The sequence below is a fragment of the Betta splendens genome, chromosome 16, assembly GCF_900634795.4.
Source record: "Betta splendens chromosome 16, fBetSpl5.4, whole genome shotgun sequence".
Classification (NCBI taxonomy): Eukaryota; Metazoa; Chordata; class Actinopteri; order Anabantiformes; family Osphronemidae; genus Betta; species Betta splendens.
The window spans coordinates 1693811-1720151 of record NC_040896.2 but is presented as its reverse complement, the minus strand read 5'-3'; the positions used below and the strand labels follow the sequence as shown (position 1 = coordinate 1720151).

At 43.7% G+C, this 26341-nt stretch overlaps 1 protein-coding gene and 1 long non-coding RNA gene across 8 annotated transcripts in view; both read right to left on the bottom strand.

Moving 5' to 3' along the window:
* The window catches only part of adcy3a (adenylate cyclase 3a), a 48386-nt gene extending 33515 nt beyond the window's left edge, over positions 1-14871 (bottom strand). For 2 of the 7 annotated variants that reach the window (XM_029128358.3, XM_055503467.1), the window contains exons 1-7: positions 14503-14871; positions 13083-14193; positions 10603-10752; positions 6887-7017; positions 6552-6663; positions 6144-6271; positions 5733-5891 (exon numbers count right to left, since the gene is read on the bottom strand). In XM_029128358.3, coding sequence (XP_028984191.1) covers positions 5733-5891; positions 6144-6271; positions 6552-6663; positions 6887-7017; positions 10603-10752; positions 13083-13757 — 1355 coding nt within the window. In that variant the 5' untranslated portion in view covers positions 13758-14193; positions 14503-14871. The remainder of the gene's footprint in view (positions 1-5732; positions 5892-6143; positions 6272-6551; positions 6664-6886; positions 7018-10602; positions 10753-13082; positions 14194-14502) is intronic. The other 5 variants (XM_055503466.1, XM_029128356.3, XM_029128355.3 and 2 more) reach the window with 3 other exon arrangements.
* A 3731-nt stretch (positions 14872-18602) lies between these two features.
* Positions 18603-26341, bottom strand: LOC129603223 (uncharacterized). The gene is made up of 2 exons (XR_008692943.1): positions 22293-26341; positions 18603-22160 (listed from the first exon to the last, which is right to left on the bottom strand). It is a non-coding gene; the product is annotated as an uncharacterized LOC129603223 (long non-coding RNA).

Genomic DNA, 26341 nt, shown 5'->3' with positions numbered 1-26341 from the left:
GAAGTGGCGTCACCGTCTGAAGCAGACTGTGATGTGACGTTCCAACGATGGTGCTGAGGAGCCACTTATTCATAGGCAGATGACTTGGATCAAATTGTCTAGTGTTTGTTGTCAATTGCTGATGTTGCTGCTGTCTTTATGCCCTCGTGTTTAAGTGTCGGGTCCGTGTACGTTTTAACGGTTTGATTTCCCCCTCCAGAATAAAAGCTGGGAAGACGAGAAAACACGTAGTTTTAGAACGTTTTAAACCTGGAGAACCTGTTAATGTGTCTGGACACGCTCCCAGTAAGTCCAGTAACTTCATATTGTAACGAGAGACCCCCACCATCTTGTTTAAAAAGGACAAACGGCATTTATTTAAAGCAGTGTGTTAAAAACGAATAAACAAGCTTAAAACTGTGTTTTCAAAACCAGACACATTAATGGATTTAAAGCCGTTTCCCGTTTTATCGTTTCGGGGAAAAACGAATCGTCTGTAGCATTGGAGCATTTTGCCAGAATGAGCTTCGCAGAGAAAGGACACTTGGTTTCCAAACAGCGACCTAAGCATCCCCTCAAACTCCACGTTTAAGGGAATGATTTCTAGGTGGGGACCAGGACCGATGATTATTTTCGAGGGGATTATGGATAGACAGTTTTTCGAGGAGTCCATAATGAAACGCGCAGTGGGGCCATATATTAGAAAGTATATTGAAACACGGCATCGGTTTTTCCAGGACAATGACCCCAAACATATCGCTGCAAGAGCCTGTCTGGAGGCGGAATGAATCAGCTGGGTGCGCACACCGGCAGAGTCCCCTGATCTGATCTCCTACTAATTAAACAACATCTGGCTTCTAAAACCAATGGTCTTTTTCTTATACTACTGACATTAAAAACCTTTCACTTCACTGCTTTTAAACGCCGTTCTTATGGACTTTCACATAAAATCTGTAAGAGGATTTTATTTAATATAAATAAATACATTGTATTAAATCTTTCTCTCTGGCGCGTCAGAACGTCAGGACTCAGCAGATCAACAACGCATTAATGCAGCAGCTTGTTTGTTTTACATGTGCTTATTACGCACGATAAATGTTAACGTTTTTTACTGAATGAAAACGAAAATAACTCCTGCTCTGCAGCATAAACCACTTTGGCCACTTTTAAGGTGGTCAAGTTAAACAGGTAAACCAGTAAGACATAGTCAATGTGTCCTTTAAACGGAGGCTGTAACATTATACTTTACCGTAATGACATTTACTACAATATTTGCAGAAAAACAAACTTTTATTTCACAGGCAACACAGTGGATTTGGAACTCGCTCTGCGCCGTAAACACGGCGTCTGATGTTGATTCAGTTGCAAAAGCAAACTTCACATCCCATCCCCCTAACTCCGTATTGGCACAGAGACATTAACATAGTTATGGTCTCCACTCAGCCAATAGGTGTAAAATACTTTAGCTCCGAGACAAAGAAAAAACTCCATGGGAGATCGGGCGCGTGATCAGCTGCACCTACGTAGCTGTGAGACGCCAAAACCTTTCACTTGACTTTTTTAAACGCTCTTCTTATGGTATTTCACACAGGTCTGGCAGACTACCTCTGCTAACTTGTAGAGAATATCATATAATAAAAATAAATAAATTGTAATAAACTCTCTCTGTGGTGTGCCAGAACGCCAGGACTCAGTAGATCTCCAACTCATTAATGCAGCAAGTTGTTTGTTCTGCATATATTGATTCTGCATGAGTAATAAGGACTGTTTTACACTTATTTAGCCGAAAACAAAACTCAAAAGAGAGACACCCATCAAGTTTTAACAAATGTGCAATAAAAAATATAAACAGAAAATGCTTGAAAGCGTTTCCGTTTTATATTCCGTTTATTTCGTTATTACTCCTTTCACCTGTACCACATAAAGTCATTGCAGAGCTACAGCCGTGTTCCTACGAAGTTAACCAGCTGTTTATTTCGTTATTCCCTCTTTCATGTCCGTCTGGTGAATGAAAGTGGGCGGGGCCATCCACGTCCCAGAGCAGGGACACTGGGGGAAGGGGAAACACGCATCAACACGCAGGACAAAGATCTGCGTTTCTCTGCTGCTACAGCCTCGGCTGCGTTGGGTTGTTAGTGTCCCTTTCACCTGTACCGTATGAAATGTGTTCCTACGAAGTTGATCAGCTGCTTTCAGAATCAGAATCGTTTTTATTCCCCAGGTTTGAACAGGGCAAACATTATTTTTATTTACAAAATTTTTTTTAAATGTTTAGATGTGATTTGCCCGCTTTTATGTAGACAAAACTCTTGAAAGCATTTTACTTTACATTCCGTATATTTTGTTATTCCCACTTTCATATCTGTCTAATAAATAAAAGTGGGCGGGGCTATCAGTCCCGTAGCAAAGGTAAGCGCTGACTGTGGGGCTGGGCGCATCAACATACAGGACAAAGACCTGTGTTCCTCTGCTACAGCCTTCTCTTTCAGCCTGTTGCTTTGGGCCGTTATTCCCCCACTTATTGGTGCCACATGTTGACAAAGTTGACCAGCCGCTTTTATGTAGACACAAAACTCTATAAAGCATTTTACTTTACATTCTGTTTATTTTGTTATTCATATACATGTAATTGCAAATGCTGCTCTGAGCTCTTTTACTTTGATGAGTTTTGTGTCTACATGAAAGCGGGCAGAACAACGTCCATGCGTGTGTCACCGCTGAAAGTGGCTGGTGAACCTCTTGGGAACATGGCTGTAGCTCTGCAATGACTTTATGTGGTACAGGTGAAAGGGAAAATAATGAAAGAAACGAAAATATAAAACGGAAATGCTTTCAAGCGTTTTCTGTTCATATTTTTTATTGCACATTTGTTAAAACTTGATGGGTGTACTGTCATCTTTTCAGTAATTTTTAGCATTTGCATGTTGTTGTAAATGAAAAACGAAACTAAGAAAATCTACATTTGAAAAAACTGTGAAGAGTTCCGTGTTTACATGACAGCAAAGGCAGAACAACGTCCGTCTATGACTCACTGCCGAAAGCGGCTGGTGAAACTCTTGGGAACATGGCTGTAGCTCTGCTAAATAATACAGGCAGACAGCCCTTTTAATCATTTGTTATTATCTTGTATGCCAAAATATAAAAATGTTCAGTAATTACAACTTCTGCTTCCACCGAGATTTGAACCCAGGACAACAAATTGACACATCAAGGCTGTTTAACAATACACAAAGCATTAACAATACACAAAGCATTTCGCGTTGATGCGAAACTCTACATGGGCCTACATAACATGAGTATAAGACAGCGTCATAAAGGCCAGTGTGGGGGCTGATCGCCACCTATAGGCCCAAGACGTAACACATCTCCAACGCGCTAAAAACCAGGCGATACTGCGATGCTGCAAATGAAAGCTGATTGCCATAAAGGCTGACACCTTTAAGTGCTACGACTGTAGTTGCCAATTAGTCACATCTCTACAATAACTGCTGCTTATTTGGTCAGTTACCTATAGCTTGTTTACCATAGCCATTATATTTGTAGGACTATAACAATAACACAATTTACAGTAAATGTAATATAGTCTTTTTCTACACTGTAGCAGTTACCCACATGCAAGGTGGTTGTTAAACAGAGAAATCATTGCAGACAGTTGGTACAGACATCTGCTGCTCAGCTCAGGAATGAAGGTATGTACATTTACAAACAGTAAGGCAATAGAAGATCTTAATTTTATTTGTTATAGACTGTTTAGATTTTATATTTGAATTGTAACAACTGTTTATCTGTTGTTTTAGCACAGGCAGGCCTGTCCCCTTGTTTAGTTTTTTGTCTGGTATTGTGTATTGTTACATTAGAGAAGGTTGTGACTTACATAATACTAAACATTTCACTAATCTACAATTCTGATTGTAGTACCTTTGATTGGGAGGACAGCTGCAGTTTGTTCCATCTTTGGAGTAGTGGGTCATTTTCTGTTTGGCAATAAAGTTGGCTTTAACTACTACATATTTCACTAAACTCTGTTTTTATTAGGGGAAAACACTTTTATTTAGGAAATCAAAGTTTTGAAATTAGATGTTTTTCTCTTTCTAATATGGTAAGCTATAAAGGTGAACCAACAATTAAAAAAATAGCATTTGTAAATATAAATTAAGAATTTTTAGATTTTAAAAAATAATTTAATTTTTAATGAGTATTGCACACACAAAAACCACATTTCTACTCAAATGGTAAATGTGTTATTCCACAGTTGGTCTAAACATACATACAGTGAGTGTTTTATCCATCAGGGAACTCTGCCTTGATCTAACAACTTAGATTCTTCCACCCAGGAATCCCCAGCACCAGCTCACTAGCCTCTGTAGACTAGATACCTGTAACTACTTCAGATACAGAGACATATTACTGTGAGGTTTATCAAGAATGATCAAATAACATTTCTGCTCTGAATATTAATGCACAATTGTTTAATAAAATTATGTCAGAGCAGCAGCACAAGTAAGACAAAAGTTAGTAAAATGTATTTATATTATTTAAACCTTTATTTATTTGTATAATGTAAGCTAAAGCAGTTTTCTATTAACCAGCGTTTTCCAGGTAAGTCATGTTATGAATATTCAAGCTGCATTGGTCATTTAGCATAAGTGTGAGCATTAGCAACTGCTAGTCATTTTGCAAATTACATGAATCAAGTGAATGCGACATTACCATTGAGACACGTCATCAGTCGAAATGTGGTTTGGATTCTGTTAGAATGCATGCCGTGAGTCCTGTAGTGGGTCTTCTTCTGTGGAGGATTGCGGTGGATTGCATCCTCAATGTCGCACTACTGACACCTATCATATCCTAACACTGCGGTGGCTCGCATCCATGAAGCCAAGAAAAAAAAAAAAGGTATGCGCTTCCGCATAGAGGTGTGACGAGCAGCTTCGCTTGTGACACGCCTGTAAAACAGACCTTTTACTGATGGGAGACTGAAAACACACATTAAAAGGGGTGTGTATAAATGATCTAAATGGTTTTATGGAATGAAAATTTACCTTACTCAGACATTTACATCCAATATTCTTTAACATGAAAAGTATGATCAGTATTCTTTAAGCTCAGCTTACATACAGTGAGGGAGGAGCTTCAGTTCAGGGTCTACATTCAGACCAGGCTTCATTCACTTCTCCATTTTCCTCGTCTTTCCTCTTTTTATCCACTAACGTGCCACCATCATACTGCATGTTATTAAGTCTGTGTCTTTATTCTTTGCTATCTGTGCTTCTCCTTCCCCCTACTATCATCACTGTTCTTTTCTGTTTTGACCAATCAAAATACTTTGACTTCTAGCAGAACCCCCCACCACTCCCATCTAATCTTTCAGGGCCAACAACACAGCACAGTTCAGGAAGTGCTACTGGAGGTTGTTCCAGCCCACAGACATCAGTAATATATCACTGCAGTTATATACAAAGAGCAATTACACCATTTTTTTGACTATTTGATTCTTTTCTGTGATATTTTAGTCAAATCATTAGTGAAATAAAATAAAACATGTTTGGTAGTTTTGGGAAGTGGGTTATGCTTTGTTGCGCCCATGTATATGCTGGCAATGAGTAGTTGACCAGTTGTGGAAACAGTTTCAGTTACCACAGGTCAAGCAGTGATCCCAGATTTGTGTGACAATAGAATAAACATCAGGAAAGCTGGAACAAAATGTGCCAAGAGTGGATTCAAGCCTGTGTATGTGGAAAGCGTGATATTACCCCGGTATTCCTCCAGCCTCCATCTTGTTGGCCACAGTGACGTCAGTGGACCAGACATCATACTGCCAGCGCTTCTGACCCAGCACTCCACCCAGGACTGTACCGCTGTGCACTCCAACCCGCATGTCAACATCTGTCTGGGTTTTCTCCCTCACATACCTGTGTGTTTACAAAGTAGCCACATTACATAAAAAGCTAGACCAGCCCAAACTAGGTCCTGGTTCAATATATAGCTCATTTAGAAGGTAAGACGCAGATCTAGGTATCTAGGATCACTTCAAGCTTCATAACCTCATTTAGTTTGACAGCTGTGGATTATAGTCCATCAGAATGATCACACTGTGATTAACCCATTGGCAGATCATGACAAAATGCAGATGCCAAGTGCTGAGCCCCTCGTCCAATACTCACGAAATGGCGTCCACCATAGCCAAGCCCATCATGATGGAGCAGGCAGCGTGGTCCTCCCTGTAGTCTGGCAGCCCACATATACAGTAGTAGCAGTCACCTAGGATCTTTATCCTTAGCTGGTGATATTTCTAAAGGTTTAATCAGACACAGTTGAATCAAAAAATGCACACAAAAGTTTTCTACACTATTATATATAAACTAAAAACAATTCAAATATTCAAATTAAGTTATATTTTACATTAGACGCATGTCATAGTTTCCAGTCAAGAAAATAATTGTAACTGTAGATGTTTAATTCTGAAAATAGATAGTGTACAATCTTTGGCATGCTAGCAATAAGAACAACCCATTAACAGATACCCATGCTATTTTAGGTTCGGCATAACTGTTGTAAAATGACAAACTCACTGCAGCCAGCTTGTCAAAGCGAGCAAACAGCTCATTGAGCAGTTTGACCAACTCCTGGGCACTGCAGGAGGACGACAGCTGGGTAAAGCCCACAATGTCTGCAAATAAAATACTGCGAAAGACCAGAAAGAGGTCACATCACATGCAGCACAAGTACTTCAAAACAACTAATGCGGCTTGTGTGTTGTGTGTGTGTGAACCCATTCTGCTACTACCTGCCACTTAGCAAGAAAATGACTAGATTGAATTCACCTGTGTCTGATTTTTGCTTTAACCGTTTCCAGAGGCGGAAACTGTCAGCATGTTTAGAAAACTGACAGACTGCCACATAGTACCTGACATTTTCATGTCTGTACATGTACATGGTGTTGAACTGCTGCATCTCTTTTTGACTGGGCTCCTTCTTCATGTCCTGAAGCATCTCATCAGCGATGTGCTTTGGGAGGATGGAGAGCAGCAAACGTTCCTGCAGACACACATAGACAATACTCTCATGTACAGTATGATCACTAGTACACTAGTACTAATCTAGTGAGTACTACTAGAAATCAGTGTGTAACGTCTTTATGGAAAATTATTTTGAACATCAGCACCTACTTTGTAGCGGTGTACAATACATAGCTCAAGTTTAGATGTGGTTCTATCCGAGCCTGTTCTGTTATTCATCCTTTTTGTGTTCAGTTGCTGGTCCCAACGACCTGTCTGTGTCCATTTGCTGGTCCCAACATCCGGACCGTGTCCAGGTACTTGTCCCACCATCCGGTCTGTGTCCAGTTACTGATCCCAACGTCCTGTCTGTTTTCAGTAACTGATCCCAATGTCCTGCTTGTGTTCAGTTACTGGTCCCATCGCCCGGTCTGTGTCCAGTTGTTAGTCCCACTGTCCAGCTTATGTCCAGTTGCTAGTCCCACTATCCCACTTTCCGTGTCCAGTTACTTGTCCCAACGACCTGTCTGTGTCCAGTTACTGGTCCCAACGACCTGTCTGTGTCCAGTTACTGGTCCCAACGACCTGTCTGTGTCCAGTTGCTAGTCCTGCCGTCCAGTTTGTGTCCAGTTGCTGGTCCCACCGTCCAGCTTGGTCTCTGTTCAGTTACTGGTCCTAACATCCAGTCTGTGTTCAGTTACTGATCCCAACGTCCTGTCTGTGTTCTGTTACTGTTCCCACTATCTGGCCTGTGTTAAGCTACTGGTCCCACTGTCCTGTTCATGTTCAGTTCCATCAGTTCCAGCATATAAACATTAAGTTAAGTCTTGTATTTGTAACATGCAGGCATCTTTGTATTGATTTGTGCTTGCGTGATCACAAGAAAACCATACTAAATGTAAAACTTGTAATATAATGAAAATAACTTTATTGGTTACCAATTAAGCATTACTTTAAGTCACTAAGCAGCTAAATAGAGGAAGTTCTCTTGTGAGCCGTCTAAATAATCTTTAAACTAGGTTCTGGTACCTAGAGTTCCTTTATTCTGTGCCATGGTGTAAAGCTTCCAATACAGCGTTAAATACACCAACATGTTCAGGGAATTAAGGCAATCAGAAAAGTGTTCAATAAGGCAGAGAAAGGCATACAGTAACGTAGCATAGGCCTTCCTCTATCACCCACTCATTTCTGTTAGGTTATACTAGACTCTGGACCCACATGCACAGCTCAGCCGGGCATGGAGCCGACAGGAACTAGAACGGCGTCCTCGGTGGAGCCGACAGGAACTAGAACGGCGTCCTCGGTGGAGCCGACAGGAACTAGAACGACCCCCGCCTGGAGGCCGACACTGACAGGAACGACCCCGACAAGGACCAGACTGGTCTCTCCTGGACCAGCGGTGGGCTCCTCTATGGAGCCGGCAGGGCTGCGTGCGGTCTCCTCTCTGGAGCCGGCAGGGCTGCTTACGACCTTTGAGCTTGACGGGACGGGCGCCGAACCCAACTGGGCTAGAGCCAGGCTTGACCGGCGTGTTGTGCCACCTGGCTGGGGCAAGAATGGAGTGTGAGCGTGACGTGATCTGACTGGAGCGCGACGTGACACGGCTCGACTGGGGCCTGAGCGGAGCACGGCTGGACTGGGGCCTGAGCGGAGCACGGTTGGACCGGAAACTGAGCGGAGCACGGCTGGACCGGAACCTGAGCGGAACACGACTGGGCCAGAACCTGAGCGGAACACGACTGGACTGGAGCCTGAGCGGCACCCGACTGAGCGGGAGCCTGAGCGGCACCCGACTGAGCGGGAGCCTGAGCGGCACCCGACTGAGCTGGAACCTAAGCGAAGCACGACTGGGCTGGAACCTGAAGGAAACACGACTGGACTGGAACCTGAGCGAAACACGACTGGACTGGAGCTGTCTGTGATTCTGTGGCGAGAGCGGGGGCATGAGACGGGGGATCGCACGAGTGCAGGAAGTCCTTCCAGTGGAGTAAAACTGGAGCTGGGCAGGCTAGTGCAGTAGCAACGGTCAGACGGGGCTGGGGGAAGGAAACTGAAACCGGGACCGCGGACTGACCTGGTGTAGGAGGAGGAGCAGAGGAGTCAGCTATATCCGGGGGCATCAGGGATGCGACCAGGGCTGGCGTAATCCGAGCGGACGGCGTGGGGGCTGGTGTGGTGCGGAGCGCGCTGTCTAATTCTCCGAGTCGCGCACACATTCGCTCGTAGAGGCGACGGACACTGGGGCGTTCTAGCACGCTGTCCTCGTCCTCCAAGGTGCACACCGCCACCTCCATGGCACTCCGCTGGGCCGCCGGGTCGGGCGCCCTCTGATAATCCGCCGCAAGAATTTTAAAATAATTGCGGAGATCGCTGGGTAACTCGGCGCATGTAAACTTCATGGCAAAATCCTCCTCCAAACGCGAAAAAGCAAAAGCGAAAAAATCCCCAAACTGAGTCTTTGCCTGAAAGCCGGCTAGGTCCAATTCTGGCCAGATTGTTCTGTGAGGTTATACTAGACGCTGGACCCACATGCACAGCTCAGGCACACTTGGCGAAGGTAAATGAGGATTTATTCCAAGAGACAAAGTTCAGATCATGCAGGGTCATACACAGGTAGGCAATACTGAGTAGTAAATAGGATCAGACAGAATCCATGTCGTGGACAGGCAGGGTTTGTTAACGAAAGAGCTCAGTATTACAGAACCGTTCTGTCAGAGGCAGGGTCGTCGTCAAGCTAGCGTGCAGGGTCGTTACCAGACAGGATCAAGATCTAAGGCGTAAGGAGCAGACAGGGGCTAGACAGAATCGGTGCTGGTGGTCAGTAGCAAGGTCCAAGATAACAAGGCTAGACAGGAATACAGGACGGTTGAAGGTGGTGGAAATCACACAACAATCTGGCAAGGTACTGGGGTGAGAGGTGGTGCTTAAATCCTAGGTGACTGATTACTGATGAGCTGCAGGTGTGGATAATGACCGGTAATGGCAGGGAACAGCTGTGACATGACATTAACAGGAAGTCCTTTCAAAATAATAGCAGAAGTAGACCCACAACATTACCAATGGGAAGGACTTCAAAATAAAACAAGGAGCAGGACCAGAAACTGTGACAAATACCAATTAACACAACCTACAGTGCACAGGTGATACCTTACGCTAAATCAATACTGCCAGCAGCATCATGTGATTTGTTAAAAAACTTTTGAAAAGTTTATTTATTCTGGTAAGTGGTCATGTTTGGGTGGTCTTCATGTTGTGCAGATTACAGTGAAGTGGTTATAAATGTTGTATGTACTGTCCAAGCCTGTTGACCTCCACTGCTGTGTGGCTCAGGCCTAGACAGCATCCGGACACCAATCGCCTCATTCCAACATCAGAGCTGCAACACCACCACTCTTGCAGCTGCTAGAATGATTAGTTTCTTGCCAGAATGTCACCATCTTAAGAGCACAATTTTTTCTACTTTTCTGTTTCTTTAGTGCAGTTATTTCCAGGCCACAATTCACAACAAAGGTTGTTTGCTAGTGTTGGTGAGGAAGTGGAACCAAATGTTCTCAGTTGGATTGAAGCAGGGACACTCATGTAGTAAACACGATCACCTTTGGATGACAAGGTGCACCAAACTGACCTGCTGCTGGCTTTGTTCCTCCAGGTTGAGTTTGACTTCCAGGGACTGTCTTGCCTCCAAAAAGGCCTTGCGATGCTTCCGGTCAGCCATGTAATATGACATGACACCAACGGTAATGGCACAAACGTAGATCACAATGTTGGCCAGCAGCTTTAAAACAGGAAGCAGAATGCAGGAGTTGGAGTTGGACTACAAACGGAAGGCATAGATGGTAACATGACAAATGATACCCTGTTAATAATTGAGAGGAAGAGGATAGAGGAAGAAAAAAGCTTTTCATGTAACCAATTAATAACTTAGATTAATAGGGTGCAAAACTGATAGACAATGAGCCTTCTTATCTTCTCCAAAGAGAGTGAAACACCTTCAATTAGGAAAAGGCTTTACAGTTACCACAGGCTAAACATGATACGATGAATGAAAACCTTCACATGAAATGCTACCTCATTGCTACTGGATAATTCTTAAATGAAAATAAATAAATAAAAATGAATTAGTGTGGACTGGCGACCTGTCCAGGGTGTACCCTGCCTCTCGGCCATAGATAGCTGGGATAGGCTTCTGTATCCCGGCGACCCCGCATGGGACTAAGTGGTAGAAAATGGATGGATGGATGGATGGATGGATGGATGGATGGATGGATGGATGGATGGATGGATGGATGGATTAGTGTGAAATGTATAAAGCCAAAGAGAGACACTGTAAGGAGTATGTCAACCTACAAAGATTGCCTTATCATCTTCAGTTTGTGAACACCAACACCGGGCTTAATTTCAATATTTGAGTTAATTATAAGCACGTTTTGGCTTTGTTCACTTAACTTGTCACGCTTTACTGCTGTACGCATGCAAAACCCTGACGTCACCTTCGCTTAAACGATTAACTATTTTAAATCAGGCCCAATAAAAAAAAACAATCTAGATGCAACTCTCATTATAACCACTAATTGTCACCAGTTTCCTGTAGCAACCTGATGCTGCAGCACCATGGCTCATACAGCAAACAAACCCTATTATGTAGTACAGTGTGTGATGCTGTGTGGGAGAAAGGAGTCAGAAGGAGCTGTATCATCTGACAGTTTGTGTCACAGGTAGCTGTGTCTGTGTGGCTCTGGTGTCATTCATGGTAATAACCAATACAAATGATCAGGAAACAATAGAAACAAGTGACTATTGTTATTTATTGGCTGGAATATGTTGAGAAAACATGACCACAGTACTTTATAATGGTTTGTGGACAACGCAGTAAAACCCAAAACAGAAAACCTGGGCAAATATCCATCCACATTCAGTGTTTTACTTCCTCTGTCTGTTTATCCAGCTCTTGTTAGCATAGTTGGCTGAATGTAGCTCATCACCACCTACATGTCACTGTGATGTAACACATGTGACACACGCTGTGTGACACATGCTGTGTGATGACATAAGTAGCCAGTGTGTAGTATATGACGGAGCCTGATACTAACAGGTAACAGAAGCTGGTTAATGTCCTGTCACAGTTCTTCACTGTTTGCTCTTTCTGGTCCTTTCTCTCGTCTGTTTTTCAGTATCCATCCAGTTTCTCATTCTGAACTATGTGAAGTTGGGACAGCTTTCCTTTGAGTATTCAGATTTTTCAAGTTCGAGTCGTTAATCTCATGGATGGGTGGAGGCAGCAGCGTACTCGTTGACATCAGAGGCTCAGCTCTAATCTGCACTCGCGTTGGCCAACTGTGTTACTGTATGTTTACTGACATCCCACTTTCTCTGCTGCTGCTTTTATCTGGCTCAGAGGCCGATCTATAGATATGAGCTAGTTGTGACACCTTTGGTTTTGAAGAAACCATAACGGTATAACAGTGGAAAACCAAACAAAGATGTTGGCATCCCTCGGTCTAACTGAACGATCAGTATGAACTGACAGAAAAGAGTTGTTTTCATTATCAAGGTACTAAACAGTTAAACAGAAACGACAAACCCTAATGATGTTCTGACTCCCTGCACCTGCTTAGTTTAGCTTATATAGAAAGCTAAACTCTAATATTTGTGATGTGTGATACAAAAAAGTCATCTCCTTTGTATTTAAACCAGTAATAAAAGACTCGCCAAGTGTGAGCACCTCTAGTTTAAAGATTATACACCATTCTGCACAACCCCGATTCTCTCATGCTCACCATAGAAAGTTACCACCAGAAATTAACTTCAGTTGCTATACGTTATAGAAAAGCCCTTGTATTGAATGAAGACACATGAAATTAGTTTACATTAGAAATTTTGTAAAAGCATAGAATCACTTTTCAATTAACTTGAGCATTTCATTTGTCACAGCAGCTCCTGCAAAGTAGTGAGTTAACCCTCTTTTAATGACCCCTTACAAACCGCTGACATGTCACAATGACAAAATGTCCTGAACACCTCAAATGCTGTTTTGTGCATCACAAATACTTTTTTCCAGCCTTCCTTTGTGCAGACAGTTCAGCAATAATAACTCCCCATATTTACCTTTCTGCCAAGTGCTGCTCCCTGAATGTCCTCCTGCTGCTGCTGGGCAATGGTGACCCCCAGAACCAGGGTGTGGACCGCACAGGACACAGTAGTGATGAGCACAATGGGTGTCAGTCTTAAAGGCAGAGTCAGAAAAAAGGAGAAGCTGAAGAAAGCCTGCCACCCCACTGTGTCACTGGCCTGGTGGAAGCGGGCATAGTTCAGACCCAGGTAGCAGAATATCTGGGCTGCTATTAGCACCCACAGGGCATAGGGCACCACCCGTCTGGAGACGCGGTCTGGCAGCAGGCTGAAGCGGCAGAGCAGGTAGAGGACGACATCGGCTGCCAGTCCAACTGATGCTACCAAGACAGAAGCCAGTTTGTCAGTGGTGAAGACCACTGCACACATGACAATGATGTAGCTGTCAAAGAGGGCTGCGAAGACCACAAGAACCAGCAGGGTCTCGTGTCTTTGTCGTCTGAAGTAGGTCTGGTACAGGTTTTCCAAGGACTCGGGTGCAAAGGTGAGGCGCATGAACCGCGGCAGGCAGAGGCAGCATCCTGAGCTCCGGACCGTGATCTCATGCGTTCGCCCCACTGCCTGGCCGGGGTCAGAGGGCAGTGTCACCGAACAGTCCGCCGAATACTCGGCAGAGTACTCTGGCTCAGAAAAGGTTCGGTTCCGCGCCATTGGGAACTCTTTCCTCACTTAGTTTCTTTAAAAAAAAAACAGCCCTTTTGGTCCTGCAGGGGAAGCCTGGACAGCAAGGATGCTCAGGAAAACATCCTCTGCACGATTTTCTGATGCACAAGCATGTTTCCCCGCCACAGTCCAGTATGACCACAGTGTGATTGTCAGGACCTGTGCACTGCCAGTTATCTTACATAACTGTGGCCGTGGTCACAGACAAGAGACACTGACTCTCGTTCACCAACGTGATCTATCTTTTGCTGTCATGTGGTGTCAGAAACGTCACTGCTGCACCAGCTCCTTCCCTCCTTGGTCGTCCACAGATGCGTTCCATTGGTTGGGATGGAACACCGCAGGTGATTTCCTGATCAGTGCTCCGGATGAGCCCATTCTGGTCTCCATCGTTTCACAGGTTTGGACTGCTGTGTCACGTAGCCTGGATGTAAGGGGGGACACAGAGGGGAGAAGGGAAGACACATGCACTGTCAGAGACGCTGATTTTTAGGACAGGTACAGTTCTAGTAGTAGGCCAGCAGCCAGTTCAATGCCCACTTCTCCCTAACTGACAACTCAAGGATTGAAGTTGGCTGACAGCTGCTCTGGCATACCAACGAACGACTGTTCCTCGGTGAAATTTAGAGGTTTGCCAGGTGAAGCTAGACTACATGTTGGAGTCCAGTGTGTGCTGCAGGCCTCACTAGCTACATGTTGCACCTCAGGTCCAGAAGTGTCAGCTAATACACACCAGCATCCGACAAGCTTGTTCACACGGCGGTTGTGGCGTCTCTAGGCTCCTTGCTGTCCACTCAACACGTTGTTGATCCCCTATCGCTGGAACGAAGCTACCTATTACTTATGCTCTTTGGTGATACCATCTTCAATAGAATATTCGGTGCAACGTTACTGATCCGCGTCCGCGTCCATTCAGGTCTGTTCTCCTTTCCCTTCGCGCAGAGGTGGATGTCACAAGGCAGGCTCAAATAGTTCACCTCAGCCAAACGCGGATACGGAGCAGAAAAGTCCTCCACGGTGGGTGTACGACCCCCTGCTTCACTGCTTTCTCGTCTTCGGCGTTTTCCGCACAAGAAACGGAACAGTGTCAAGTTACGTTCACTTACACACATTTCCGGTCGCTGTCAAAATAAAGGCCGTTGTGAGTAGTGTGACGAGATGAATTGGCGTTCACTCAACATCACAGCCCACTGCTTCCTCACTGGAATGGCTCAAATGCAGTAATAAATTTTATCAACAAAAATAAGAACTACTGCTATTATTATTATTATTATTATTATTATTATTATTATTATTATTATTATTATTATTATTATTATTATTATTATTATTATTATTATTATTATTATTGTTGTTGTTGTTGTTGTTGTTGTTATATTAGCTGAGCTTCAGCTAACTCAACTAATGTTTACATTAACAAGTTGCCATAAAAGTAAGACGTTTTTCATTCCTGCTGAAACTTTACATTTAAAACAAACTTCCAAAGTGACTTTTCCTGCTATGTTCTCACTTGACATGTGTGTATTTTTCAGTTCTGGCCTCCTTCATCAATCTAATCCTGCTGTATAGTGTCAGTAAGCTCTGAACCAGAAGTGCTCTGTCCACCGTTTGGATATGGATTTGCTATGAAAGCATTGGAAGAAGAATAGCTGCTTTTCTGTGCAGTGGTTGCTATAGTGACTGCTGGCATCTCAAGAAGCAGTTTCACTGTTCACTGACAAATTGATGCCTTGCTCAAGGACGTGTTGATTGTTTCTTGTAATTCCAAGTGTTTCCAGAAAGTGTTCGGGCTAGAGGATGTGGACTAGAGATGCTGCATCTCAGAGGTTCATACTTACATCTTTACTGCTGTTTAAAAACCTGAAACACTGAAACAAAAATGATCCACTTATCACATATGTATGTGATGCCTGTGATTTTATAAATTAAATTTCACAGAATAACTCATGAACAAAAGTAAAAAAGTAAAGTGCCTCACTGGCACCATGCAGCCACTGGACCGTATTGATTGTTCCATTGCTGTGAACCTGACCATCATGCAGAGCGTTGACATAGACCGAACACTTTTAATCAGCACCACCCTCTTACCCACAGCAGTGTCCCAGACTGTGTAGGTCACATCACAAAAATACAGAGACCCACTTTGTGTCACATGGGCATCTGTGCTGGAACTTATCCCAGCTTTCATTTAGCTTTGATTTGGGTGCAAAGTTAGTCATATTTAGAACTCCAGTCTTGATTATCATTAATTGTCCTTAGTGCATCAGTTTCTAGATGTATGCATGTGGTAGTAGGGCTAACATGGGCTGATCTCCACCTACAGGTCATTATTGGGTAACACATGCTGTAAGTGGCCAATGAACGAGGTGGGGCCTGACACTAAGACTGATAGGAAAAACAAACCAGCTACTTTATCCACAGTCAAATCTGTACAACTTCTTCAGATTGGTTTGACGCCAATCAAATTAATCCCCATGTGCCGAATCATCTTTAATCAAGACACTAACTCCTAAAAGTGTCACAGGTACAGTATGTGTGTTCTTGTGTGAGTGGAAGGTTGAATGAGCCTCACTATAAAAGCAGTAAAGACAAGATAGTGAAGTGCTGGAAGTGCAGACCATTTAACTGTCTTTGTATTCTACCTGCTTTACACTAGAGTGTGTGTGTTTTAGTTTATTCTGGTAAGTTTCTGAATATTTTAGAATCAGTTCCTTCTGCACTCACAAATACCTTAAAAACAGTAAACATTAAAAGTACAAACTTGGAAAATCCCTACAAATGCAAGCAGGTGGCATACAGCACAGTACCTGTTAAATGAGCAGCCAGAAACTAGGGATTCAACAAAACACAGAACATATAGGAGGAAACACAGGGCTTAAAAACAGAAGTAGATCAGGTGCATCTGACGCGCATGACCAACCAGAAAGACCAATGGTCCCACCTTGAATACAGAACAAAGTTTGACACATTGCGTTTGCTAAAGGAATGACAGGTCAGTCAGCTCGCCACCGTCGGGTGACTTACAGAACCACCTGCTAACAAAGCTAGGTTTTCTGTGCATCCTACTTCATTAGACTGCAGCAACATCACGACCTTGTCGACACCTGATGAGGAAGAATTTAGCGCATCTGCGGTGTTCCGGTGATTTTCAGTTTATGGTGAGACTGAAATCGCGTCCTCCTGCTTGGCCGGTTGATGCTCTTATGCCCAGGAAGACGCTCTAATGTTGTGCCGATCTTTGCAAGTATTCTAAACAGTGATTTATTACAGTTTATTGTGACTGTTTAGACATGCTCCATCATTAGACTTCCTGTCTCAGAGCCTGCTTTACCTGCGGGAGAATAACAGCCACTCAACCTGCCTCACAATAATTGAACTCATTGTGAGCCATGACTGCCCTAATGTGCATCGCATCATCTTTGTGAGGCAGATTCTGTGGCAAAGTGTGTGTGATCAGATGATCCGTTACGCAACATCAAGGTGTTACTGTATGTACAGAGCAGATGAGTGCCTCCAGAGGATCTTTTTATTTTGCACCACCTACAGTACCTTCAGTATTGCTTTAGTAGTCATCATACCTGAGAGACTGGTTCTACATCAACTGCGCTGCATGGTGAGCTAAGCAATGGTTCTGCCTACCAGCCTGGCATCAGAGTAGAGGACACCATCATCTTCCTGCTCCATCGTTCCCTGGCCCACTTTGAGAAGCCCAACGGCACTGTGAGGATTCTGTTCTTTGACTTCTCCAGTGCCTTTAATACCATATAGGTATCTCTTTTAATGGACAAATTGGAGTCAGCTGGTGTGGACAATTACCTGACAGAGTGGATACTGGACTACCTCACAAACTGGGGTCCAGGACTGGTGTCGGACACTCTGACCTGCAGTGTGGGAGCCCCCCAGGGCACTGTCCTGGCCCCCTTCATCTTCACCCTCTTCACTGCAGACTTCAGACACAACTCATCTGGCTGTGTGCTGCAGAAGTTCTCTGACGACTCTGCAACTGTTGGACCTGGTACCTGGAGTACAGAGAACTGACAAAGAACTTTGTGGACTAGTGTCAGCAGAACCACCTTCTAACCAATGCAGGGAAGACCAAGGAGATGGTGGTGGACTTCCACAGATGTCAGTCTACACCCCCTCCTCCAGTGAACATTCAGGGAATGAACATTCAGAGAAATTGGACTGTACCTGGGTGTTCACCTTAACAACAAACTAGACTGGACTAACAACACAGACACACTATACAGGAAGGGTCAGAGCAGACTCTACCTACTAAGAAGGCTGAGGTCGTTTGGAGTGAAGGGGACACTCCTGAGGACTTTCTATGACTCTGTGGTGCCATCAGCCGTCCTGTACAGTGTGGTCTGCTGGAGCAGCAGCATCACAGAGAGGGGAGGAAGAAGCTGGATAAGGTCATTAAGAAGTCCAGCTCTGTCCTGGGCTGCACTCTGGAGTCAGTGAGAGAGGTGGGAAACAGAAGAGTTCTGGCAAAATTCACATCCATGCTGGACCACGAGTCCCACCCACTGCAGGACACACTGTCTGCCCTGGAGAGCAGATTTAGTGACAGACTGATCCACCTTCGCTGTGGGAAGGAGAGATTCCGCAGGTCTTTCCTTCCTGCTTCTGTCAGACGTTATAACGAACAATTATAACATGGTGCACATTTCTACCACACTGCCGCACACACGCTACATCTCCAGAGCAATGGCACCAGTCACTTTAATATATCGCTCACTTTGTTTGGTGCAGTCACCTTACCTCATTGTTATTTGTACATGATGTTCTAATGTGGTGGAAATTTTCCATAAAGAAGTAGATGAGAGAGAGTTGTCCTTTTGTGCGATTTATTAAAATAATAAAGAAAATAAAAATAATGGGGAAAGCAAATAAAAAGCATGGATGTTGATCGTGCACATCAACAAACCAAAAACCAGCTGGGGAGATCAGTGCACACACCACGAAGGTGTGATGCAAAGAGCCCACGATCCTCAAGTTGCTTCTGCCTTTTAGCTTCTCTGTCCGACTAGGGTGGAATGTCTTTCTAACCCAATCAAATTACATGCACCATCTCCTCCCTGTCGCAGTGTGTGTGAAGATTTTTACTTTCTCACACCTGCATCGCTGACGTCCAACTATCTGTGAGAAAGGAGCACCAAGTCTCAACAGACAGAGACACAACTCCCCGACCTTGGGTTTGGGAGCTAGAGTTGAGAGTCTATCAGGCAGAGACAACCATTGAACAATCTAGGTGAAATGTCAAATGCATACAGTAAGACAAAACATAAGATATTAATTGCAGAACATAAGTCATAACTCGTATAATAACTGCATAGAAATAAGGAAGAGACATAGAAATAAGGAAGAGACAATTTTTGCCATAACACTCCCCCCTTTTGATTACACATTAATCAACCACTAAGAAGAGAAATTGTCAACATCACATTCTGTAATAATAAAAGATCCTTGCAAATGAAACAATAAGGGTATTAACTCATCAAGATTCAAAATACACCTTCACATAAAATGGAAGTAACTAAGGGACAAAAGGTTGGGAGCTGTTTTTGGTGGGTAGTTATACAAGAATAACTTCTGTATTGGCATGTGAAGAAAATAAGCTCATTATCATATTTGTATCATATTATATTTTGTGGTCAGATAGCCTAAGACCATCGTCAAAGTCATTAAGTAAATTAGAGTTGGGGTTTTTGAACATAGTGCATTGTGCCATCTCATACGAGAGTGTTGCTGAGGTCGCACGCATGATGAGACCTCTAACCAGTGGGATAACGCAAAAACCAAACAAGAGAATCACAGCCATCTCAATTATAAAGGAAACAGCTGTGGACATGAGAACAGATTTCCATTTTCCAGACATTTCGTCTAGCCAATTCCAAGAGGAAGAATCTATACCAGAGTTAGCTGAGATTCTGAAGGCCGTGTAGCGCCTTCGCCACAATACCATTAGAATCAGTGTTATTCAGGATGTAAGTACAACATGCCTCTCCAAACATAACACAAACGCCTCTTTTCTCTGCTAACAACGTGTCTACGGCCATTCAATTGTAATGTAATAAAGACAATTAATGTATGATAGCCATACGTTTCCGGTGGGGTTCTGTTTCATATATTCTTAAGATAGATTTAATGCTTTCGGATCTTTAATTGTACATTTGCGTCTAGAGCGAATAGGAGATTCAGGGATTTAACCAGAATGATGATGCATATTTCCGCTTCTGTTGTCTTTCATCTGTAGATGAAGGATAGAACTAATTGTAGCAGTGAATAAAGTGATTGTGAGCAAATTAAACACCAAGTCAACTTCAGGATATTTAAACTCAGTGTTGTTGTTGTTGTGAATTTTCTCATTCAAAAGTAGTGTGTAAAGTTACATAGAAACATCATATGCTAAAGGCAATAATCCAAGTAACATAAAATGAAGTCTAACAAAGCATGTTTACAATTGATGTCTCGTAACAATCTGCTTCTTCCTGTTGAACAGTAGCGTTAGATTGTTTCCAACCTGTGTGTTGAAGTATTGACAGTTCGTTGGAGTTCTTCAGGTTGTGATCAGCTGATCACAGAGACATTTGGGATTCGTTATCACCGCCAGGTTTCCTCCCAATGTCGTCTGAGTCACTGTCACTCCCCGTGATGTGAAGAGTCTACACGTCGTCCAGCGTTGGCAACTCAAGGCTGCTCGTGTGTGTGTTTTCTCAGGAGCGTGTGTGTAGATGTTGGTCTGATAGTGTGATTCACCGGCGCAGCTTCAGGCGGCGCTTGGCTCCCACCTTTAGCTGAACGGTCAACGCAGCCTCGCCGCAGTGCGTGTGTGAGCACAGCAAGGGTCGTCCTTCTCAGTTCTTTTCGTCAGTGGTGGCTTTCTCGTGTGGTGTAGATGGAGGGTCGTCTGTTGGATCCGGGACCTTCCTGGATGGAGTTGATCCAAGTCGCTCTTTCTGCGATCTTCACAGCCGTGTTGGTCGTCAGAAGGACGTGGAAGGGGCCTCGCCACCGTTTGGAGTTCCAGTGTTTCCTCCTGAACTCCTTAACGATCGCTCAGTCCCCTGGTTGAATGGTGTAATGGTCCTGTCGCCTGTTTTCACCTGTTGGAAACCTGAATTGTGGGGAAAAGGTGTTTGGGCGGCACGGCTGCCATCAGGCCCAAACCAGACTCCATGGCTACAGGTGGAACCATTCGTCAGCCAGAGTCTGCGTTCCTGTGAGGTACAAAATGTTTAAAGCACAGGGAGATGAGGAAGGAAAGGATAGAGAGAGTTGGAGAGGGAACAAGAGGAAACGAGGATCAGGAGAGGGAGGGGTTGTTGGGCAGCGACCTTCGCAGCAGCGTCTGCAGCTGCATGTCGGCAGAAACAAAGTCGTCACTGATGGTGTCAGTGTCAGAGTCGGACAGTTACAAACAGCATTAGCTGTAGGCAGCAGGACAGCGTCCAGCAAAGCAGAACCTAATCATGAAGTGAGATAGGTTTGCAATCAGACTTCAAAAGCTTCCTATGCTTCCACAGAGCGTCTGTGAGTCTGTGTAGATGGTAACAGACTCTCCTTCTGCTAGTTTACTAGCTTCAGTCAACACAATCAACTCTGCAGCCTGAGCAGAGTAGTGTCTTAGCAAAGCGCCAGACTTCACGACGGACTCTTGATAGTAATTTTCAGCATGTTGAGTAAGGTGGTGTTGTATCTAAGCCGTCGAGCTGTGGAAAGATGTGATGTTTTCCAAAAGAATCAAAGACACAGTATGAGGACAAAGAACAGAAGTCGTACAACCTGATCTCTCATCCACTGTTTGAGTGAAAGGTCGCATAGGGTCAGATCAGGAAGACCCAAAGTAGGAGTCGACTGAAGAGCAAGCATGAGGTCGGTGAACGTTGTTCAGCCTCAGACGTCCACGTGAGACAAGAAGTGGACGATGAAGACGTCTGCATCAGAACCCTGAGTGGGGCCTCAAAGACAGTAAAGTTAGGAACGAAAGTCCTACAATAAGAACAAAGACCTAGAAAAGACATCAGCTGTTTATACGTGCACGGTTTAGGCAGGTTTCAAATTGCTTCAACTCTGTTGGGTGAGATGGATTTGCCATCAGCTGTAATTACAATGACCCAGAAAATAACCTTTGTCTGAACAAAGTGTAATTTAGACAGGCTCTCTTTGTGGCCTGTAGCATCCAATGTTTCAGTAGCTTAGTGGTGTCTGCAGTAACACCATCTATGGCTTCCTTTAAGAGGGTGTTGTTGTTTACATGGTCTGTGGTCAGATTTAGGTGTGATGACCACTGGTTCACATCCTCTGATCGAACCTACATCATGTCTGTGTGTGAGCCACAGGGAAGCAGGGCTTCCTGTAAGGCTGAGTGTTGGGTCAGAGCGTCCTCTGAAAAATGAAAATAAAAACATGTAGTGTGTCATTAGAATGTGGAGGTTCACTGCTTGTTGTGCATGACAGGCAGAATAAAAAAAAGTTTTTTTTTTTTTTTAAAGTATGCAAAGTAGGTGAATACGTCACATGGGGTCAGAAGTCGTTCACCAGTCTCCACCCCGTTCACATCTGTTCACGAAAGGACCCACGTCCTGCATCTGTCTCCATCATGTTTTCACAGAGGGACGTGTGGAGCTGTAGAATAAACATCAAAATCTTTTTGTTCGTTAGTAAAAGAAATCGCAAGCGCAGACCTGTGTTCATCCCAAAAGAGGGAAGTTGAGGTCAGTTTGTGTGTGTGTGTGAAATCATAAACAAGCTGTGATGCAGCCTGTGTGAGGGCCTCAGTTACAGCCCCCCCTCAGCAGCCAATGATAAGAGCACAGCTGAGCTGAAGTTAACACCAACAAAAGAGGGATTATTTAGAATGTCTGTAGATGTAACCTGCACTCCGTCTGGAGTGGAAATCAATCAAATATCTAAACTACATGAGATCTCTTCCTAAAAATTTAACTGGGCACAAGTTTGAAAGCAAAGATGAATGTTAAGGTGTCTTGCTGTCAGATGTTGCACAAGACAGTGAAAGAATAGGTTTTTCTTTAATAGTCTGGTACGTACAGTAATTATTACTTCTCTCTAATAGTCGTCTTCCCTTTAATAGTCATTAATAGTCTGTTTCAGTCAGTTTCAGTCTTCCTATAGTCTGTTTTGTTTTTCTACAATCTGGTTTTGTTTTTCTATAGTCTGTTTTTTTGTTTTTCTACAGTCTGGCCAGACAAACCTATATTGTGCACAAGTATTTTTAGAAACATGAAGGATTTTATTACTGAATTTGTTGCAAGTTAAAATAGTTTGAACCCATCAGACTGCAAAGTCATGCAGCAGTTGTCATTTAGCTGTTTGTCATCATTGTAAAATCACTCTGTGGGATTTTTTTAAGCAAAAAGCGATTCTTCATTGCGAGCAGATAAGCATGAACATGAATTTGAGCGTGTATCAGCTGTAAGCGTGTTTCTTCATTGCGTGTATGAATGTGTGTGTGTGTTTGCGGTACCGTCTTGTACGTCACGTGAAAAGGAACCGTCACCTTCCTCCTTCCCCAACCATCAGTCTGATGTGAGCGCCAGTGGGTGAAGCCTTTCAATGGGACAGTTGTTCCTCGATGACAGACCTTTCCTGGATGCTCGGATGCAGCTCTTTTGTGCCGATCACGTCTGAAGCCTCTCCTGTTGTTTCAACCAGTGTCTGTGTCAGAGCACGTCTTCTCTGCTGTTGCTCTGTGCTTGTTTTCCTTTGCTGATTGTCATAAGCAGGTGTCTGTGTCAGACACACATGCTTGTAGTAGCTGGTTCATCTGATGAGCCCAGAACGTGATGGCTGCAGGCGTTGTGGGAGTCGCTGAGGCGTCCATGCTGTGGTCTGTGTCCTCCAGCTGCTGTGGTGTCAGAGCTTCCACCCTGTTCTGGTTGTTGGTTGGCGCTTCTTCTCCTTCGGTTCTTCTGCTGATGGTGGGAAAGGAGTCCAGATCCGGATTTACCCTCATCCCGCTCAGTTCTGCATTAGAATAGAGAGCAGAAACAATGGGAGCATTTGCTCTTGACATGACGTGTGTGTGTGGTGTGTGTGTGGCAGAGTGCAAACAATTCTTCCCCAGAGTTGTTATCTCCTTTTTTCCTGTTACTCTCATCTCTCTTTTGTTTCTTTTAGGGCTTTAGTGTTGATAGTTTTGCTTTTTCAAGTATTTTCTTTTGTCTCTAATTTTTCTTTTAAGGTGCGTATGTCCTTACACAAAGCGATTCTCCTTTTGAACCCATAACCAGTTTCCCACTCATGGAAACATGAAACGCACTAATAACCATATTTACTTTAATTACGTTTAGTTTTGTACGGTTTCTGTCTGGTGGTGAAGACTCAAATTGCCCCGAACCCGTCTTTCAGAGTCCGGCGGTTTCCTGCCTTAGATTTTTTGTGTGTTCCGGCCGGAACCTTCCCAAAATGCCTTTTTATCGGACGTCTCCGTAAAAAGGGAACCAACCTGATCTGGCGACAGAGCCTTTCACGAAGTATTTCCTCAACGTTAGGCCCCTCTAGGCCCGGGTCCCTCGTATCTTGAAAATACTTCACTCTGCAAACGCGCTCCCTCTTTCAGAAGCCGTCTTTTATACTCAGTCCCCCACGTGTGGACCACGCACAGATCAAAAAAACATGTCTGTATCCTCAGTACAGACGGAAGCTCGGTTCCACGAGCCAACCCTTAGCAACCGACGTCTCACCACCCAGAGCAGACTTTCACCTAATTAAGAACATGTAATATTGGGATTTTTTTTCTCGATCTAATTAATTTTCCTAATCAAATTTAGTGTTTCAACCAAATAGAAGATTTCTTTTCTTTTTCTTTTTTTTTCAACCAATTGAAATGTTTCAGCTAAATTTAAAAAAAAAGTTCCAATCTTTTTGTTTTTCACAAATCAAAGGAATCTCTCTCACCGAGCCGAGCCAAATTAGGATTTGAGTTTGAATCTGAGTTCAAGGATCTCGTCAGAGGCGATCCAGACGGATGAGCAGTCCTCCCAGCTCTGAATGTCTGTAGAGGTTTGGAGGCTGAGCGACCCTAGTCCTCAGGACTATCGTCCCTGGTCACACCGTCCAGACGACCTGCCGCGGGATCCTGCCGACAACGCCAATTTCTGTGGTGGAAATTTTCCATAAAGAAGTAGATGAGAGAGAGTTGTCCTTTTGTGCGATTTATTAAAATAATAAAGAAAATAAAAATAATGGGGAAAGCAAATAAAAAGCATGGATGTTGATCGTGCACATCAACAAACCAAAAACCAGCTGGGGAGATCAGTGCACACACCACGAAGGTGTGATGCAAAGAGCCCACGATCCTCAAGTTGCTTCTGCCTTTTAGCTTCTCTGTCCGACTAGGGTGGAATGTCTTTCTAACCCAATCAAATTACATGCACCATCTCCTCCCTGTCGCAGTGTGTGTGAAGATTTTTACTTTCTCACACCTGCATCGCTGACGTCCAACTATCTGTGAGAAAGGAGCACCAAGTCTCAACAGACAGAGACACAACTCCCCGACCTTGGGTTTGGGAGCTAGAGTTGAGAGTCTATCAGGCAGAGACAACCATTGAACAATCTAGGTGAAATGTCAAATGCATACAGTAAGACAAAACATAAGATATTAATTGCAGAACATAAGTCATAACTCGTATAATAACTGCATAGAAATAAGGAAGAGACATAGAAATAAGGAAGAGACAATTTTTGCCATAACACTAATTTCTTATAATTATTATTGTGTTATTTCTTCTGTATATATGTCTATATGTCTCTGTGCATCATGGTAATTTCCCCATCGCGGGACAATAAAGGTATTCTATCTATCTATCTATCTAAGCCTGCCTGCTCCTTGCCTGTACTTTTGCCGTGGAAAGACTGGTAACGTACCTGACCGTTTGACCAAGATTAGAGCCTGCTCCTTTGGTGTTCACGTCTGAGAGCACCTGTGTATAACTCTGCTTGCCTTGCCTTAAGTTACGTAATAAAGACTGTCACCTCTTAAACCACCAACCTGTCCGCGCTGTGCATGTGGGTCTGATATCTGCAAAAGCCTGACAAGTAAAGCAGCAGTCCTTTTTTTTCACAAAACATTTGTAGTCAGAACTGCCCATATGTTTTTTAACCAATGTTTATTTACCAAGTTTGAATCTGCCAACTCACAAAATCTTCAACATCAAGGCTGAACTTTATAGAACATGTAAAATGTAATATTATCTATCAGCATAGAAACATATAAAACAATGGCCTAATTATTTGAAAACATGTTGCTAAAAGTTTGTTTTCTTCAGATCAGGGGCCCGCTTCAAGAAGGAGGTTTAACAAACTCTGAGTTAAAACGAAACTCTGAGTTGATTTACTCTGAGTTTGCAAACCTGGAGTTTTCGGTTCCAGAACAGCTGAAAAGAGTTGGTTTAAGCAACTCTGAGTTGACTGACTCAGAGTTAAGCGCGTGCACCGCGACGATACAAAGCCCTGATCAATGGAGTGAAGATATTACGAGTCACCATGGCAACAGGACAACGAAATACTGTACATCCGGAAATGGATATGATACCTCATAGTCGTTA